At 48.3% G+C, this 15,718-nt stretch overlaps 1 protein-coding gene across 1 annotated transcript in view; it reads right to left on the reverse strand.

The window, feature by feature from the left end:
• The window catches only part of CDH17 (cadherin 17), a 29,499-nt gene extending 14,239 nt beyond the window's left edge, over positions 1–15,260 (reverse strand). Inside the window, exons 1-6 of the mRNA XM_081116503.1 lie at positions 14,877–15,260; positions 8,045–8,116; positions 4,870–4,968; positions 3,146–3,280; positions 2,105–2,243; positions 39–197 (exon numbers count right to left, since the gene is read on the reverse strand). Coding sequence (XP_080972629.1) covers positions 39–197; positions 2,105–2,243; positions 3,146–3,280; positions 4,870–4,968; positions 8,045–8,092 — 580 coding nt within the window. The 5' untranslated portion in view covers positions 8,093–8,116; positions 14,877–15,260. The remainder of the gene's footprint in view (positions 1–38; positions 198–2,104; positions 2,244–3,145; positions 3,281–4,869; positions 4,969–8,044; positions 8,117–14,876) is intronic.
• Positions 15,261–15,718: the final 458 nt, after the last annotated feature.

The raw sequence follows: 15,718 nt of genomic DNA on the forward strand, positions 1-15,718 counted from the left end.
TTTCCAACCCAGTCCTATGAGTGCATCACTGGACTTACCTTCAAGGGTGAGTGATATTGCCCCTGTTTTGTTGTTTATCTGAAAGTACATGATGTCGTTGATCTTGGGAAGCTGCATGACGATCTGATAAATGAGCTGGCCATTGGGAGTGGCTGGATCATCCAGGTCTGTAGCATTGACATACATGAAAGGCTTTCCTATTTAACAAAACGGATCCAGGAAAAAAAAAAAAAGATATTAATGGAAACTCAAACCAACCATAGCCACTTTGGCCTTCTAAGAGGCAAAGACAGAATGGGTAAGATGCCATAATTCATTTCAGTGGGGAAATAAATATTCTGCTTCCTTTCCCTAGGATGAGGTATGGTCCAGGGACCTCTAGGGGTCTCTGAGACTGTTTTTAGGGTCAATGGAGTCTAAATGTATGCACATGTAAAAAAGATCCACTCAAAGCACAAGTTAATTTAATGTATTTTAGTGTAAAGGAGTACCAAAAAAAACAAAAAAGGCAATGATATGGTTTCAGATTCCACATTTTAACCAGCCTTTAGGAAGCCATCACTTGTTGAGTTTAGGCAGAATATCAAAGAATACCCATAGTTATCTGGAAATGCTATTACAGTACCCTCCCTTTTCTAAGTACATGTCTGTGTGAGGCAAGTTTTTCTTCATAAGCTCCAACCAAAACAGCAAACGGCAACAGAGCGAGTGCAGAAACAGACATGAGAACCCAACTGTTCTTAATTTAGGCATTAAAGGTCTGCAAAGATCAAAACAATGCCATTCTCAATAATTCTTTTTGGTTTTGAATATATCATTTTTATTAAAAGTTTATTATATTAAATGAATTAATAAATATTTTGACGTTTCTCAGTTTTAATTTCTAGTATGATCAATATTGACAGAGATAACCAGTAATGGACTGAAGCCAGCTCTTGAGAGCCAACTGTTAAATTCCCAGAAGTTTTTTGAGCAAATTATTAACACCATTGATAACTTAAAATAGGCCATAGTAAGAATGTGCTATAAGCGGGACTTTTCCCCCCAGAGAGACAGCTATTAAACATTTACCAGCACCCCTCTGGATAGAACCCACATATAATACCACTGGGTACATCCAAAAGTTCACAAGAGTCCTTAATAATTTTTAAGGGAATACAAGAGCCCTCAGACCGAAAAGTTTGAGAACCACTAATCCGGCAGATCCTATTGATGAAGAGAGAGAGGAAAAGACATAGAAGATTCTTATTTAGCAGACTCTTATTTAGCAGAGTTTGAGAGTCTTTGGTGTGAAATTTCAAGGACAGAGACTGAAATTGCTGCACCTAATAAAGTGGAAAAAATACTCTTCCTGAGTTTTTGGAAGTGGGCATTCAAGGAGAGATAGGATTTAGTAGCGTAGAAGGAAACCTGACAGCGAGTTGATAGAAGTGGCCAATAACCTTTCGGAGAACTGGGAAGTCTAATGCTCCGTTCATTTCGTGCAGTGTCATGTGATGCCCCTTCGTCTCCCCAGATCCCAGTTAAGTCTGTGGCACACGCCTATGGCTTGATGGGCTTTTGTGGAAATGGAGGGTCACATAGTGAATGGATGAGTCACAGCTCGGGTGGGAAGTAAGAGAAGAAGAAATGGGAGCTGACAGTGACCTCGAGGATGTCAGATTCGGGGAGGACCTGGGAGGGTGAGCTCCCCTTTCCAGAGTATTCTGAAGTGTTACAGAGCTCTAAGGTGTTCTAAAGCTCACTCAAGAATAGTGGTTCTCAACTGGGGAGCCCCAGGGAACATGAGGCGTCACAACAGGGGTAAGCATTTCTCCTGGCATCTGGTGAGTGGATGTCAGGGGTGCAGCTAAACATCCCACAGTGCATATAACAACACCTGGCCAAAAAGAGGATTATCAGGCCCAAGATGTCAGTGGTGCCAAGGTTGAGAAATCCTGCCCTAGAGCAACAGAGATAATGAAACACCTCCCAGAGGACTGCTGTGAAATTAAATAAGAATTTAAATGCTTCACGAATGACGCTGCAGCTGTTGGCCACAGAAACCGGCCCTTCTGCCCCGCAGCCCCCCATCTTTCCATAAAGACCTCCGGGCCCTGATTACCTGGCCGAGAATTCTGCCTGACCGAGCCTTCATATTTTGACTGGAGAAACGTGGGTCGATTGTCGTTGATATCCTTCACTTCTATCGTGATGGGAACCGGACCCTCCACCGTGGCTCCGTGGGAATCCACGGTTGAGACCTGGGGTGGAAAGAGGAAAGGAAACCGGTTGCCTTGGCGGCTCTGGGCTTCACATTACACAACGAAAGTCACTCGAGGGAAATTAGAGCTCCAAGAACCAACACCTGGAAACAAGGGGTGAAAGATTCCCATAAAAGCCCGAGCCAAGATAGGGGCCCTATGAGTTAAACCTGGATTATCATGACTGCTTTTCCAGTGCTGGGGTTTCCTCTACACTAGACACGCTTCTTCCCTAAATAGCTGGAGCCAATGAAATCAGGACACTCTGACCCTGATTTCTGATCAGGCTTTCCTGATTAAATGAAAACTGATTTCTGATGGAGGGGGCATGATGTCCTCTTCCCGAGGCATTTTCATGGTCAACCTGCAGATCCACTAGTAGAAGTTTCCAAGCAGAAAGCTTTGGGCTTGCTCTTTCCCCCCACAATTAGCTCTCCACCGTGCCTGCGCCTTCAGACACCCCAAAGCTGACCGTTGGTTATTTCTGCTTCCTGCAAGGTCCAAAGAAGCTCCATCCCAGCCCTGATGCTGCCTTCTTTGTGGATCCAGAGCCCACACAACAGACTCAGGCAGGTACCAGTGAAAACCACAGAAGTGTTGGCTCGGTTTTGATCCAGGTGCCTGAGCCTGCCCTACTTGAACGCGTAATGCCACCTGAGGGCCTTGGCAATGCAAACTGGGTTGCTGTGGTCAAAATGTCTAAGGAAGAGGGGACCTTTGCCATACCCCTCTGTAGCTGGTGAAAAATGGACAAATGAGGTTTACCAAGCACACCGTTCACGTGAGGAGAGCCCTCACAGCATTCTACGCAAGGGCTGACGGTGCCAGTGATGTTTCCAGGGCAAAGGAAGCTCAGAAAGGAGTTAGGTGGAGTTAGGTGACTCTTTCTGGTCTCAATTCACCTGGAGTTTGTGAACTGCTCTCGTCTCCCTGTCCAGAGCTCCAGTGTGGTACAGAAGTCCATCTGGTTGTATCTCAAATATTCCATCTGTCTCCCCAGTTAGTTTGAAAGTCACGGCAGGAGAACTGGCCTTAAACTGGGAAAAAGCAAAAATTAGGCCGAGGCTGTAAGAAAAACAATGTTGTAGGTTTTGTAGAAAGTCACCAATTTCAGGTAATATATTCATTTGTACAATCGTTAATTAAGAAGTTCTGAGTTTTTAAAGTGAAAAGACAAATAACTCAATTGAAAAATAGGGAAAGGTTTTGAAGCATAAAATACATAAATGAAAGGAATAAAAAATGATGTGAGAAAATCTAAGTGCCCCCAGGCGAGGCGGGGAAAGTAAGTAAATGAGATGATCCCATGTGTGAGCCCCTGCCGTTGCCCTGTTCCCTCTCTCCTCCCTCCAGTTTGCGGCAGACCAGTCTTTCCTGAATGGAAACCTGAATTAGGCCATTGCTTTTGGGAGAAGACCTAAGAGCCTTAGGAGCCAGGGCCCTCGCCGTCTGCAGCCTCCTCTCCCCCTCTCTTCTCCTTGCTCCCTGCTCCCCAGTCCCGGCCTCCCGCCAGCCCTGGAGTGTGCGCTGCTCTCACCCAGCACCGGGCAGGTGTCCACGGGGCAGGTGTCCACGCTGTGCCTTGGCTGCAACGCTCCTTTCTCCCTTACTCTCCAAGTGAATTCCAATGAGCCTTTAGCTCCCAAAGCATCCGCTCCCCCTCCCTGCCTGACTCCCCCAGCTGGAGAGGTCAAGACCCCTACAACACCCTGCACGGCAGGGCTGCACAGAGACACTTGCACCCTTGCCAGCCATACCCTGGGCCCCCTGCACTCATCTGCACTGATACCAAATGAGAGAAGGGGCAGCAGGCCGCTCTCAGCCTCTCCCTGGGAACAGAACTGTCCAACAAACAACGGAAGGCAGCTGCCCCGGGAGGTAGTCTAGCAACCCTCTCTGCTCTCCAGGGTCCCGGGGAGTGGAGGTCACGGCACCCCCAGAGGCTTATCAAAGCGCCCTCAACCGCTCTGAGTCCGAGCGGGCTTCCCCAGGGGATTTCTGGTCAGTGCAGCAGTGCGGTTCTCTCCCTCTCCGTCACATTTCCAGGATTATTTCGGAGCCCTTTACAGGCGAGGTCTCACTCTCACCTGCAGGCCACCCCTTAATCTAATGCTTTTCCCAGTCACCTAACTAAAGGAGATCCCTGCCTCCCAGTGTGCCGCAGTCAACCCACAGGCAAGGGCCCAGGGCTGGGCTCCCAGGCGGTGGTGAAGAAAAGCAGGCCTTCGGCCAGATGGAGGCGCCGCTCCAGCACTGCTCCAGAGACCCCCATTTTCAAATGCTTCAAGTAGCCAGCGCATTGAACAGACTGAGGGTGAGATGGCCACCCCGCTCCCAAAACTCTTCCCACCCTGGGGGGCGGGGCAGAGCCCACAGGCACCAAGACCTCTGCTCCCGGATGGGAGAACTCGCCCCAGACACAATTGAGGAAGTCCAACTGAGGATGGCAGGGACAATGCCTTCCAGTCCTGAGGCCACCACCTCTCTGTTGAACTTAGCCCTGAAGTCATTCTTGATCTAAGATCTGCCAGGCCTCTATTCTATTTCATGCTGCACAGAAGGAAGGAATAAAAGTCAGCTGAGAGCACGAGAAATCAAGATGGCAGTGACCAAATGGAGTCATTACCTGGAATATGATTTGACTCGGTCCTGGGCCTTCAAAAATAGAAAATGTCATGGGCTTCAGGGGTCCACTAAACTTCCCCTCTTGGCTGTATCCAGTTGTCTGTTAAAAAAGAAAAATTGGCATCACCATCTACAGTGAATGTATCACTTGCTAATTTCATTATGGCTCCTGCTTAACAGAAAACTGCCTTCGTCAGCTTTCCATTCACACTAGTGAGCCGTCAGCCTTTCAAAGTTGATCACACCTGTGATGGTATCTGGAGGAAAACTACATCAGTCAGGCAAACCTCATAAAGCAGCCTGCGGTTTTCCTATGTGGACAAGCTGGCTCACCTATCAGGAAAGGAAGATATGTCTCAGTGCAAGGTTCAAAGTCGCGTTCTTATTCCAGGGCAACAGATCTTCCTTCCTGCCCATTAACGTAGTTATCTGGGCTATAAAGATTTCAAAATCCATGTGCACACTCTGAGTCATTGGGCCATCCTCCCAGAACTGGGAAGGACAGTGAGGTGGAAATAAAGGACCAGCGGGTTTACGCAAGATAAGCTGTCCCCTGCCATTGTTAACCTCCCTCCGTTGGGAAGTCGTGTGTTCTCTTTTCCAGACTCCCTTGCAGCTAGGAGGGTGGCCCTAGTGAACCAGTTCTGGTTCATGAAGCAAAAGGGAAAGTCTGCTGGGGGATTCTGGTTAAGCTTTTGTTTCCCTGATGAAAAAAAGACCAACGTGGAGAGGGTGACATCCACCATCTTGCACAAAAAGGTGAAAAGTGGGGAAGAGAATGGAACGGACACGTTTTGAGTGTTTCTTGTGCGGAAGCTGTGGGACTAGACCCTCCACACACATCATTTCGTCGGGTCCTCACAACATCAGCCAGGAAACTGTCTCCAGGGGAGTCCCACGGCTCAGACACTGATACCCTGCAGTGGGCTGGAGCCAGCCCTGCTGGACCACCAAGCCCCATCTCTGAACCGTGTTGCTACACCGCCTTCCGGGCCATCAAAGGACATGTGCAATGGGCAGATCTGCTGCCTCCGAGCCACCCTCATTGCACTTCCCAGAAAGAGTTCTCTGCATTGATTATATAGTATTAATGCCAGATTACTCTCCCTTCCCGAAGAAGCATAGTCCAGGGCAAAACTCTAAAGTAGGTGGGCCCTCCCTGATTCCTCCACCCTTCCTATTCATCACCCCTCCCAAAGCCTGGCGACCCACTGCCTCTTCAGTGCCCTTGCAGGGTGTTCATGCAGCGTTTCCGACCTCCTCGTGAAAACCAGTTCTCAGGAAACAATGAGAGAGCCCCGTGCAGGATGGGATGTGTGACTGGCAACCCCTTTAGACGGCTTTCTCTGCTGAAGAAAGCCTTACGCCGAAGGCAAGAGGCTTCAGCTGGACTATTCCACTCCTCACAGCGAAGGGCCTGGGAGCAAAGGTGCGTGGAGGCAGGAGAGAGAAGCGGCTGCACCCACCGACCCTGAAATCCGCCCCCACCCCACACAGGCAGCAACCTCCCCCTTCAACCAGAGGCCGCTGTGCTTGGGCGTCTCCTGCGCGAGGTTCCCGGCGCCCACGTGGTTGCTGCTCACTGTCGGTAGAACCCCCACTGGAAAGAGAGTGGAGGGAAGGACTTTTCAGCTTTTATCCAGGGAGGAAAACGCATGTCCTCTTCTTAGACAAAAAGCAGGTGAGCCTTCATGTCAGATTACTGTGGAAGAATCTTCTCTCTCTCTTAGATCCATCGTTGTTTCCTAATATAGGCCCATAACCCTGTATTTAATTTTTACCTTATTTCTGGCTCCGTGCTATGTGCTGCAAAGATGACTAAAACACAGTCTCTGCCTCGTGGAGTTCAGCGTCCACGCACGTGCGGACACTGCATATTTAAAACACGGCAGCAATGACAGCTAATACTCACTGAGGACCTAGACTGTGCCAGTCGCTGGTCTGAGGGGTCTCGAAATGCATTAGCTCATTTAATTGCCACAGCACTCTATAAGGCGGGCACTCTTAACAGACCCATTTCATAGGGCAGAAGACTGAGGTTCAGCACTTAAGCAACTCACCCATGTTCCTATCACTGGGAAGTCCCGGTGCCAAGTTTGACCCTAGGTCTGACTTCACCACAACCCTGTGATAATACAGATAGTAAAGGGCATTTCCGAGGATAGGAAGAGTACAGAAGTCAAGCAGGGATGTTTGGCCCAGGGTTCGAGCAGTCCTCGTAACAAGCTTTGGGGTCTTCGAGGGTGCTCGTTGCTCATGAAGTCTGAACTGCAGGTTATCTGCTCCTCCATCCCCAATGCTGGGAGGAGGGCTACGACAGTTTTAAAAGTTTAGTTCTACTTCACTCTGTAAATATTTTGAACTGTGTGGAAAACTCTAGGAAACTCTCTGGGACTTGAAATTTGCCATGTTGTTTTGGGGTCATAGGAGAAGGGAACCAAGAGTTGAGGTGTGGGCATCTAGAAACATCCTTCTAAAGAGAAAGCAATGGCTTCCCCATAACCTTGCTTCCTAATACAACAAACTGGCAAGTGTGTGACTTTTGTGAGTCTCGTGGGTACAATCAGATCGAGGGCTGTATTTCTCCAGGTTTCATCCAGCTCCAGCCTCTAGAAGCCTGTCAGCCAATAATAGGTTTTGCTCAACAAATGGCTAAAGACAAATTTAACTAGAAAACTCCAAATCATATATGGAAAGAAAAATACAGAGTAGAGCAGTGTTGAAAATAGATAAAATGCTTTTTTGTGTGTTTTAGTAGTAATTTTTCATGGTTAAGGTAAAAAAAAGGTCACGATTAAGGGACTTAGACTAATACCCATATCAGCATGCTTTTAGCTCTACACAGAGGTCTAAACCTGAGTAGCCAGTTTGTTTTAAATCTCGCCCAAGTGCTACTGGCTTTTAATAGCTGAAGAGAAACTACAGGCACAAGACTTGCAGCCATTTCATCAAAAATATCACGTTGGGGCAAGCTATGTGTCCTTTCCACGAGATTTAATTTTTAAAACAATCAATACATCTTATAAGCCTTCATCTCTATTGCTTTGTCTCATCTGTTGAGATTTAATTTTGATAAGACTTTTTAAAAAAGTGATAATCATTGTTTCCCTGCTGTGTGGCAGAAGGGTGGCGGAAAATATTTTAGTAAATAAATGAAGAACAGCTTCTTCCCTTACCAAGTAGAATGTGAGGAGACACAAGCAGCTCAGACGGGCCTGTGCCATCGTAGTTTTCTTTTATCCGGTCTCCTGCGAATAAACCAGAGATCAAAGGGATTAGCAACCAGTCTGTTAAAATCATGTCTTTCCAGCCAGAAAAGAGTGTTGGATGATGCCCAGTTACGAACATAGTAGAGCAGGATCCCTAAAGGCCGGTCTTGCCTTGCACGGAACCACCGAGTCTTCAGGAAGCGTCACAGTACCTCACCCGCAGCAACGCGCAAGTCACATCCCCCACGCTCATTTAAGGGTCTTAAATGACAGGTCATATGGATAATTTTCATTCCTATTCTGTGGGCAGAAAAGCTGTGTTTTAGCAAAGGCCAGTGTGACGAGATACTAAAATCTTTCTGGTTCTGATTCAAAGCTACAAGTATACGAGATCCCTCAAGGAGAAAGAACCGAGAATGTTCACCAGCCTCCTTCAAGGACCTCACCCGCTGCGTCTTCGGTCTCCTAGATGTTGTTAACTATGCAACACACTCAAGGAAACTTGTCCTTCTTGTTGCTCCAAGACGAACTAAAATAGAATCAAAAGCCTGCCCTTATCCTCTGCTGCTTAATGTTATTTTCCCTTCTCTCCCAGAAATTACACTTTTCATCCCGAGACACGCTGTGACAAACAGATTTTAAGACCTGGAGATCTTTCTCTTTGGACTCCCCGGGACATGGTTTTTCCAGTGTGAGCCGGCCTACTCCCGGCCTTATCTCCACTCCCTTGCCACGCCCGGGAAGCCTCACTGCCCCGCGGACTTTGCACCCCAAGCTCTCCTGTCTCCGGGCCTTGGCACTCTGTCCTCTCAACCCAGCACCAGGCCCCACCTAGAATCAATGGACAATGGATATTTGCTCCACGAAGTCCCATTGAGAGTAGCCGTCCTCACCTCTACTCCCACTTCTCATATCTTATCACCTAGTTCCAAAGTACTCATTTCTTTGAAAAGTACTGAATTGTTTTAACAAGCTTCTGTAATGTCCCAGATCCTGCGCTAAGCAGCAGGTACCACCGTAAGGAGTCCAGGGTCTGCCTTCCTGGAGCTGGAGCTGAAATCTTTTTTTTTTTTAATCTTCACCCGAGGATACCTTCTCCATTGCTTTTTCAGAGAAAGCAGAAGGGACAGAGAGACAGAGACACATCAGTTGGTTGCCTCCCACACTGGCCTGACCAGGGCCGGGGATTGAGCCTGCAACGTGCCCTTGGCTGGAATCAAACCCAGGACCCTGCCATCCACGGTCCGACGCTCTAACCACTGAGCCAAACCAGCCAGGGCCCAAGCTGAAATCTTACTTTCTTCACACGCTCATCCCCGATTTCCAGCCCGAAGAATCTTCTCAAAGCCCCTCCTGCCCACATCTTAGTTTCTGTTGGCCATTTACATGTGTGTGTTATTGCCTCTGTTAGAAAATAAAATCCTTCAAGGCAAAGGCCTGATTTTAAAAATTATTTCTTAACCTCTTACAGCTCTTCACACTATGCCTTGCGTATGGTAGGCCCTCAACAGACGTTTGTTCAATTCTAAAACACTTGTGACTGTCTGACCCTGATATGCTACTCGCTGGTCCACTCCATGAGGACAGATTGCAGAGCAAATGTAAAGCGTTAAAGGAAACTAACTTGAGATGTAAAGATTTACTTTGACACAAAGTAGTGAATTTTTAATTGTTGACCAAAGGATTGTTTTATTTTTTGTTTTCTTTAATCTTCACCCAAGGATATGTTTTTATTGATTTTTTTTAGAGAGAGAGGAAGGGAGAGAGAGAGAAACCTCGGTCGGTTGCCTCCCGTACTCAACGACGCTCCGGCCAACTGAGCCACCCGGCCGGGGCAGGATTGTTTTACTTTTAAATATACTAACAAATATCTGCTCTGTAAATAGGTTAAGAACTGGTTAATATAGATCGTCTCACCTTGAACTCATTTTCTTTTTAGCACTTTTAATCTTCCAAATACATGTAAACTGAATGATAGAAAAGCAAATAAAAAGAAATGTCTCATTTCAGTCAGATGTTCCGACAGGCCAAGAGCCAGGGTGTTTTGATGAAATCTAAGGAGTAAAAGTAGCAATGCCTTCATCTTTTATTTTGTTTTTTACATTTAGTCTTATCCCTCACAGCAGGGTTTCTCGTGAAAAATGGAAGTCATCCCTCGCCACCCTGGTGCCCAGGGTTCCATGATTTATTTGCAGACAAACCTGCCTCACAATGATGCAATTGTGAGGGGCGTGAGCCCTGGCTCTAGACAGGCTGGTTTGGATCCTGGCTCCTCCACCTCAGGACATGATCTTATTTGGAGATAGGTCTTTAGAGAGGTGGTGAAGTTAAAGTTAGGTCATTAGGGTGGGCCCTAATCCAATATGACTGGTGTCCTCATAAAAAAGGAAAATTTGGGTACCACCGAAACAGGCGTAGAGTGAAGACCATGCGAGGAGACACAGGGGGAAGATGGCCATCCACAAGCCTAGGGGGGGAAGCCTGGAAAACAGCCCCACAGCCCCAGAAGGAACCAACCCTGCTGGCACCTTGATTTTGGACTTCCAGCCTCCAGATGTGTGAGCCAATAAGCTCCTGTGGTTTAAGCCACTTCACCTGTGGTACTTTGGTAGAGCAGCCCTAGCAAACGAACACACCAGGAAACTCTAGTTTTTGCTGAGCAAGGTGCTGCCACCCCAGGATAGAGGTCGTCTCCATGGAGCTTTATTCGGCTATTACACATGCAACGCCCAGTGCACCCAGGTCCACTCGGAGGTTGGTTGGTTCCTCTGCTGGGCTCCAACACCCCCAAGAGGCATTTTTAGACCAACCTGTCGTTTCCCCATTTGTCTGAGTGAGGACAGGGAATCTTGTCCCACGTGTCAAAACTTCCAAGTAACTCAATACACAAGCATTGATTCCCCTCCCCCCTTATAAAAAGCTAAGCTCTAGGCAAGCCTTCAATAGCCAGTTATCTCATCCTTTTTGTTAAAAACAAACAAACAAACAAAACTCACTAAGGGCTTGGAATCAAATTAATTCATCTTTTTCTAAAGGTGAACCACGCGCTTCCAAAGAACAATGAAGGAGCAGAGAGAGGGGTCTGCAAAATTTGTTTTCAAACATGACAGGTGATGCGGGCAGGAAAGGCTGTGACTGGAGTTCATAACACCGCCAGGCCCAGTAGCACCCAGTATCCTGCGAGCCCCTCATTGCCCCTCTGCACTGTCGACCACTAGGAGCAGCGTCAATTGGAAAGCAAGACCAGGCACTAACAAAGACCAAATTAAAACTCACTCACACCATTGTTCATCAAGTAACCTCAGACCATCGCGCCCCTTTTGGTCTCACTCTCGAATCTCTGGCACCAATTACATCACTTAAGGTTTAGAGGACCAGACGGATTGGCACTCTTGACAAATTAGGGGCCCAAATACAGTGCCATTAATGAGCTAGAAACAAGCAGGCATAACATCAGGGCTGCTGCCTCGAACTTCAGGCTGATGAGGAGGGAGGCAGGATGGAAAGGAGGGGTGCCTGTCCCCCCTCAGACTCACACAGGACACCCCAGCCCTGACCGGAAGGGTCGTCCAGCCAAGGTCTAAGGGGAGAACGCACCCACCTGGGTACAACAGGTGGCCACTCGGCCACGGTGCTGCCCTGAGGCCTACGCAGGTGGCACTGACTCCCCTGAGGTGCTGGCTTCTGCTGTGCTGGCCACACCTCGGACACCCAGAGGGGGCGGGCCAAGGACTCTTCCCTCACTATCTAGCAGAGCTTCACAGGGGCCTCCGGGACCAAAGAGGGGGGCTGGCATCACTGCTCCCCAGAAGAGGCGGCTTGATGATTTCGCACAGCATTTCTCCGGGTACCGTAAAGTCGACCGATGAGCTTTTTCTCACCTTCTGGCCTTAGAAATGCAGTATGAGGCAAGTCAAAAGTAGAGCCCATCCCACTGGGTTCAGACACTGAGATTTAAAGAAAAACAAAAAAAACCAAACCACTTCTTGTAATACTAGTTCCCTTTACAAGGTGACTCTGAGGCAAGAGTCTAACGACAAAAACGTGCAATCACGCTCACGAAAGGCAGGGAAACTTTCCGATTTCTGTAATTAAATCAAAGCTGATGACTGGGGTGCACCAGAGAGTAAGAGAAAAATAAATTTAATTCTAGTTTAGTAAGGGATCCCATACCATATGAAATCTCACTCATGTGTTAGTTTCATATAATTAAAACTTTAAAAATAGTGGGCATTTTGTGAGCTTAAATGTTAAGCACTTTGGACAACTTATTTCATGCAAATACCGCAATTTAGGTCCTGTTGTCATCCTACGGGGCAGGAAGCCAAACTCAGGGAGGTGAGGAAGACGTGTTCATCTTTGGTTTAAACATTCTTTTTTTAAAAATTCTCGTCTGAGGATATATTTTCCGTTGATTTTCAGACAGAGTGGCAGGTAGGGGGGAGGGAGAGAGAGACACATCGATTGGTTGCCTACCGAGGGTGGGGATCGAACCTGCAACCCAGGAACATGCCCTTGACCTGGGATGGAACCAGCGGCCCTCTGGTGCGCCAGCCGAAGCCCTAACCACCGAGCCACACCTGCCGGGGCTTAAACATCCTTCAAGAGCACAAATCTACCATCTTGATTTCTCTTTGTTTCTTAATCAAGAACTACAGGTCCTAATGTTTTAAACTAATTAAAATACAGAAAGAAATGATTGATTCCAAATATCATGAATAAAAAAAATTCCCTATGTCCGTTTTAGAGACTATTTTAAGAGAAATTAAGTTTTCTTTGTGCTATATACATAACAACCAAGGATAACTTGGCCTGTTCCGTATGCCGAAGCGGAGAACCAACTTTAGTGTAATTAATACGTCAACCACTGAGTGACTGACCGCTTTTGTTAACACGTCTTATACCTAAGTGATCAGCCCCGTCTGGTCTCACAAGTAACACAGGTGGGTGGATAAGCCTCTAACAAGCCTCGGCACCACTTTCCTCGTTTAATCCGGAGCAGGCTACAGGACAACCCGCCGAATCCAAATCTGACACCGGGGGTTTCTAAACAAACGCAATGTTAGGCCGACGAATGCATGTGTGGATTTCCACCCATGGAAGCTTCCCCCCATAAAGGCGCTTATTCGCAGGCTTGGGAGGAAGGAGCCCGACGACGCTCAGCCTTGCTTCTGGAGCCACCTCCCGACGTGACAGAGCAGCGTGGCCCTCCTGCCCGGAGCGCTCGCGGGAAGTTGAGCCGCTGCCAGGATGCAGTTTGCCTTTCGTCAAAAAAAAGGGAGGCGGCGCCAGAAATGCAACCTTCACCTAGAAGGGTGACTTCACCCTGACTTTTCCCAGGGTCATCTTAGCAAGTTTCTCAGGAGGCCACTCCCACGCCTCACCGAAGGCCTGCGTAGGAAACCTCAGAGGGGCTTCTAAAAGCTCAGAAAAAAGAGTAGATCGCCCTCAGGCTGTTGAGCTCCGCTTCCTCAGGGTGGCGTCAGCTGCTCACTTGTACAATGAAACATATAATTTCTGCGGCCTGATGGGTTTTGTTTTTCCCCCTGGAGAATGACATAGCAGCTTCTGTTTGACCCGAGTCGCCTACTGGAACTTTCTCGTGGAAAAGAGAGCGAACAGCACCGAGGTCCCCACATGCTCGTCTCCTTTACTCTCACAGCTGCGTGGTTGGGCGAGTGTCTCCGTTTTATAGGTGAGAAAATGAAGGTTCGGAGAGTTCGAGCTATCTGCTCGGTGCCCGCCGGCTGGCAAATAATAAAAGTGGCCTAACCCACTGCCCAACCCTGAAGACTCATAAACTATACGCCCTGTAAACCACGATAAAGCCTCAGCTCAGTAAAGGACCCATTTTATTTCCTGATGGGAGCTGAAAGAGTCCCTTTTCCTTGTCATCTAAGCATGTACTTGCTTCTTTCCAACTCTTTCTCCCTGGCTGTCTAAGTTTTGGAAGGAAAATAAAGACAAGCACAGATCAGGGAATGCATTGTCCTTCCAATCTCCTGCTCCACAGCCCCCATCTCAGAGGGCGTCAGTCCCCAGAAAGTCGCCTCTGAAACAGAGGTAGGGACTGGATCTTTGAAGGCACCGGGAGGCTATATGTGACTTGACATCTCAAAATTATCACCCACGAGCAGATGGTGCCTCCACCAATGAGGCTGGAAGAGGTGCCAGAAGCCGGCAAACACGCCCATCGAGCCCAGCGTTCCCACTGTGAGAGCAGGTCCGGCGCTCCGTTTTCAATTCTTGCTGTAGTTCTTTTAAGAAAGGTTCTTTTCTCACACACATTTCTCCTCCCCGCTGGATCCCGGTCAACCCTCAGAGCTCTGAACTGAATCTCCTCCTCGGAGAAATAGTCAGAAGGCTCAGCTTCCTAAGACCACATCTGAGCAGGGCTCCTGTGAGATGACTTTCCAACCCCAGTTTCTAGGATCCAAGAGCCAGAGCATCGCAAGCTGGGCGCTTTCATATTTTAATCACAGAGAAGGGTCGTCATACTCACCTAAACATCCCCAAACTCACCCTTTCCTGAATTCCACTGTCCAGTTAGATTCACCCAGAGCCACTCACCCAATGAATTTATGAAAGACGGATGAATGGCAAGAAACTGCTTAAGGAATTATGCTCGGCAAGCAAAGCTCGTCCTACCAGCACTCAACTGCCCTTCCCGGCCACACTGCACAGCCCCCCTCAAGGAATACATTTGTCCAGAGCCTTCGCAAGTGCCCCACCCCACCATCTAGTTTGCCATTCTTGAAGAAATACATTGCTCACATAGATAAGAGGTGTCAACACTTACCTTTCTGTTAATAAATAAAATGTCTGCTAAAAGTTCTTTTCTTCCATTCAGCTGTTGAGGCTCTTGCTGGGACCGAAGTATCTCCCCAGGACGCTCCGTCTGCACTGCTCTCCTTTCCCAGAAGCCTCTCCCTTCGCCTCCGTCAAACATTAACCAGGAGCCCTCGGACGGCAGAAGAGGTAATGCGACATTCACTCCGGGGAGGAAGCTGCTTTGCACCAAAAGCAGCTCGTTCACAACGAGGACATCTCAAAACACGTCTCTGAATTTCTGAACGTAGGTAGTAAGTTAGAAGGCAAGGAGAAGTTCGAGTGTAAAAGCTTCCTGTGTACTCAGCTACTCCTAGAGTGTGAGCCCCGTGACATCAAAGACTGAGTTTTGCCCACAGTAGTCTGCACCCGCCCCCCAACACTGAACGGGGCCGGCGCAGAAAACCCAGGGGACCCACATGGGAGCAGATTCCATCCCCCGCGTCCCAGCGGTGGCAGCTCGCTGAGAACCAGCGCGGGAGACAGGAAACGACCTCAGAGGGGACACCAAGGACTCCATCTGGCTGCGCCTGTTTCTGAGCTCCTCGGGTTCCCTTCAAAGTCTGCATGAAGCAGCCAGGAGGAGCCTTCGCGTAAAACACAAGCCAAGTCCTTTGTGCAGGAGCAACTGCTTTGTGACAGGACCGCTCTGTCCTGCAAGCTGGACTCGGCCAGAGCGGACGTTGCTTCCAGCAACCCCCTTAGAGACTGATTATAACTGATGTCCATCCTGACACAATCAGCTCTCCTCCCTGCCTCCTTTGGGGGCTGTTCCTGGCCAGGGGCCGTCCTGGCTGGTCAGTCTCGTAAAGC

Source organism: Miniopterus schreibersii, assembly GCF_964146895.1.
Source record: "Miniopterus schreibersii genome assembly, chromosome: 17".
In the NCBI taxonomy this organism is placed as follows: domain Eukaryota; kingdom Metazoa; phylum Chordata; class Mammalia; order Chiroptera; family Miniopteridae; genus Miniopterus; species Miniopterus schreibersii.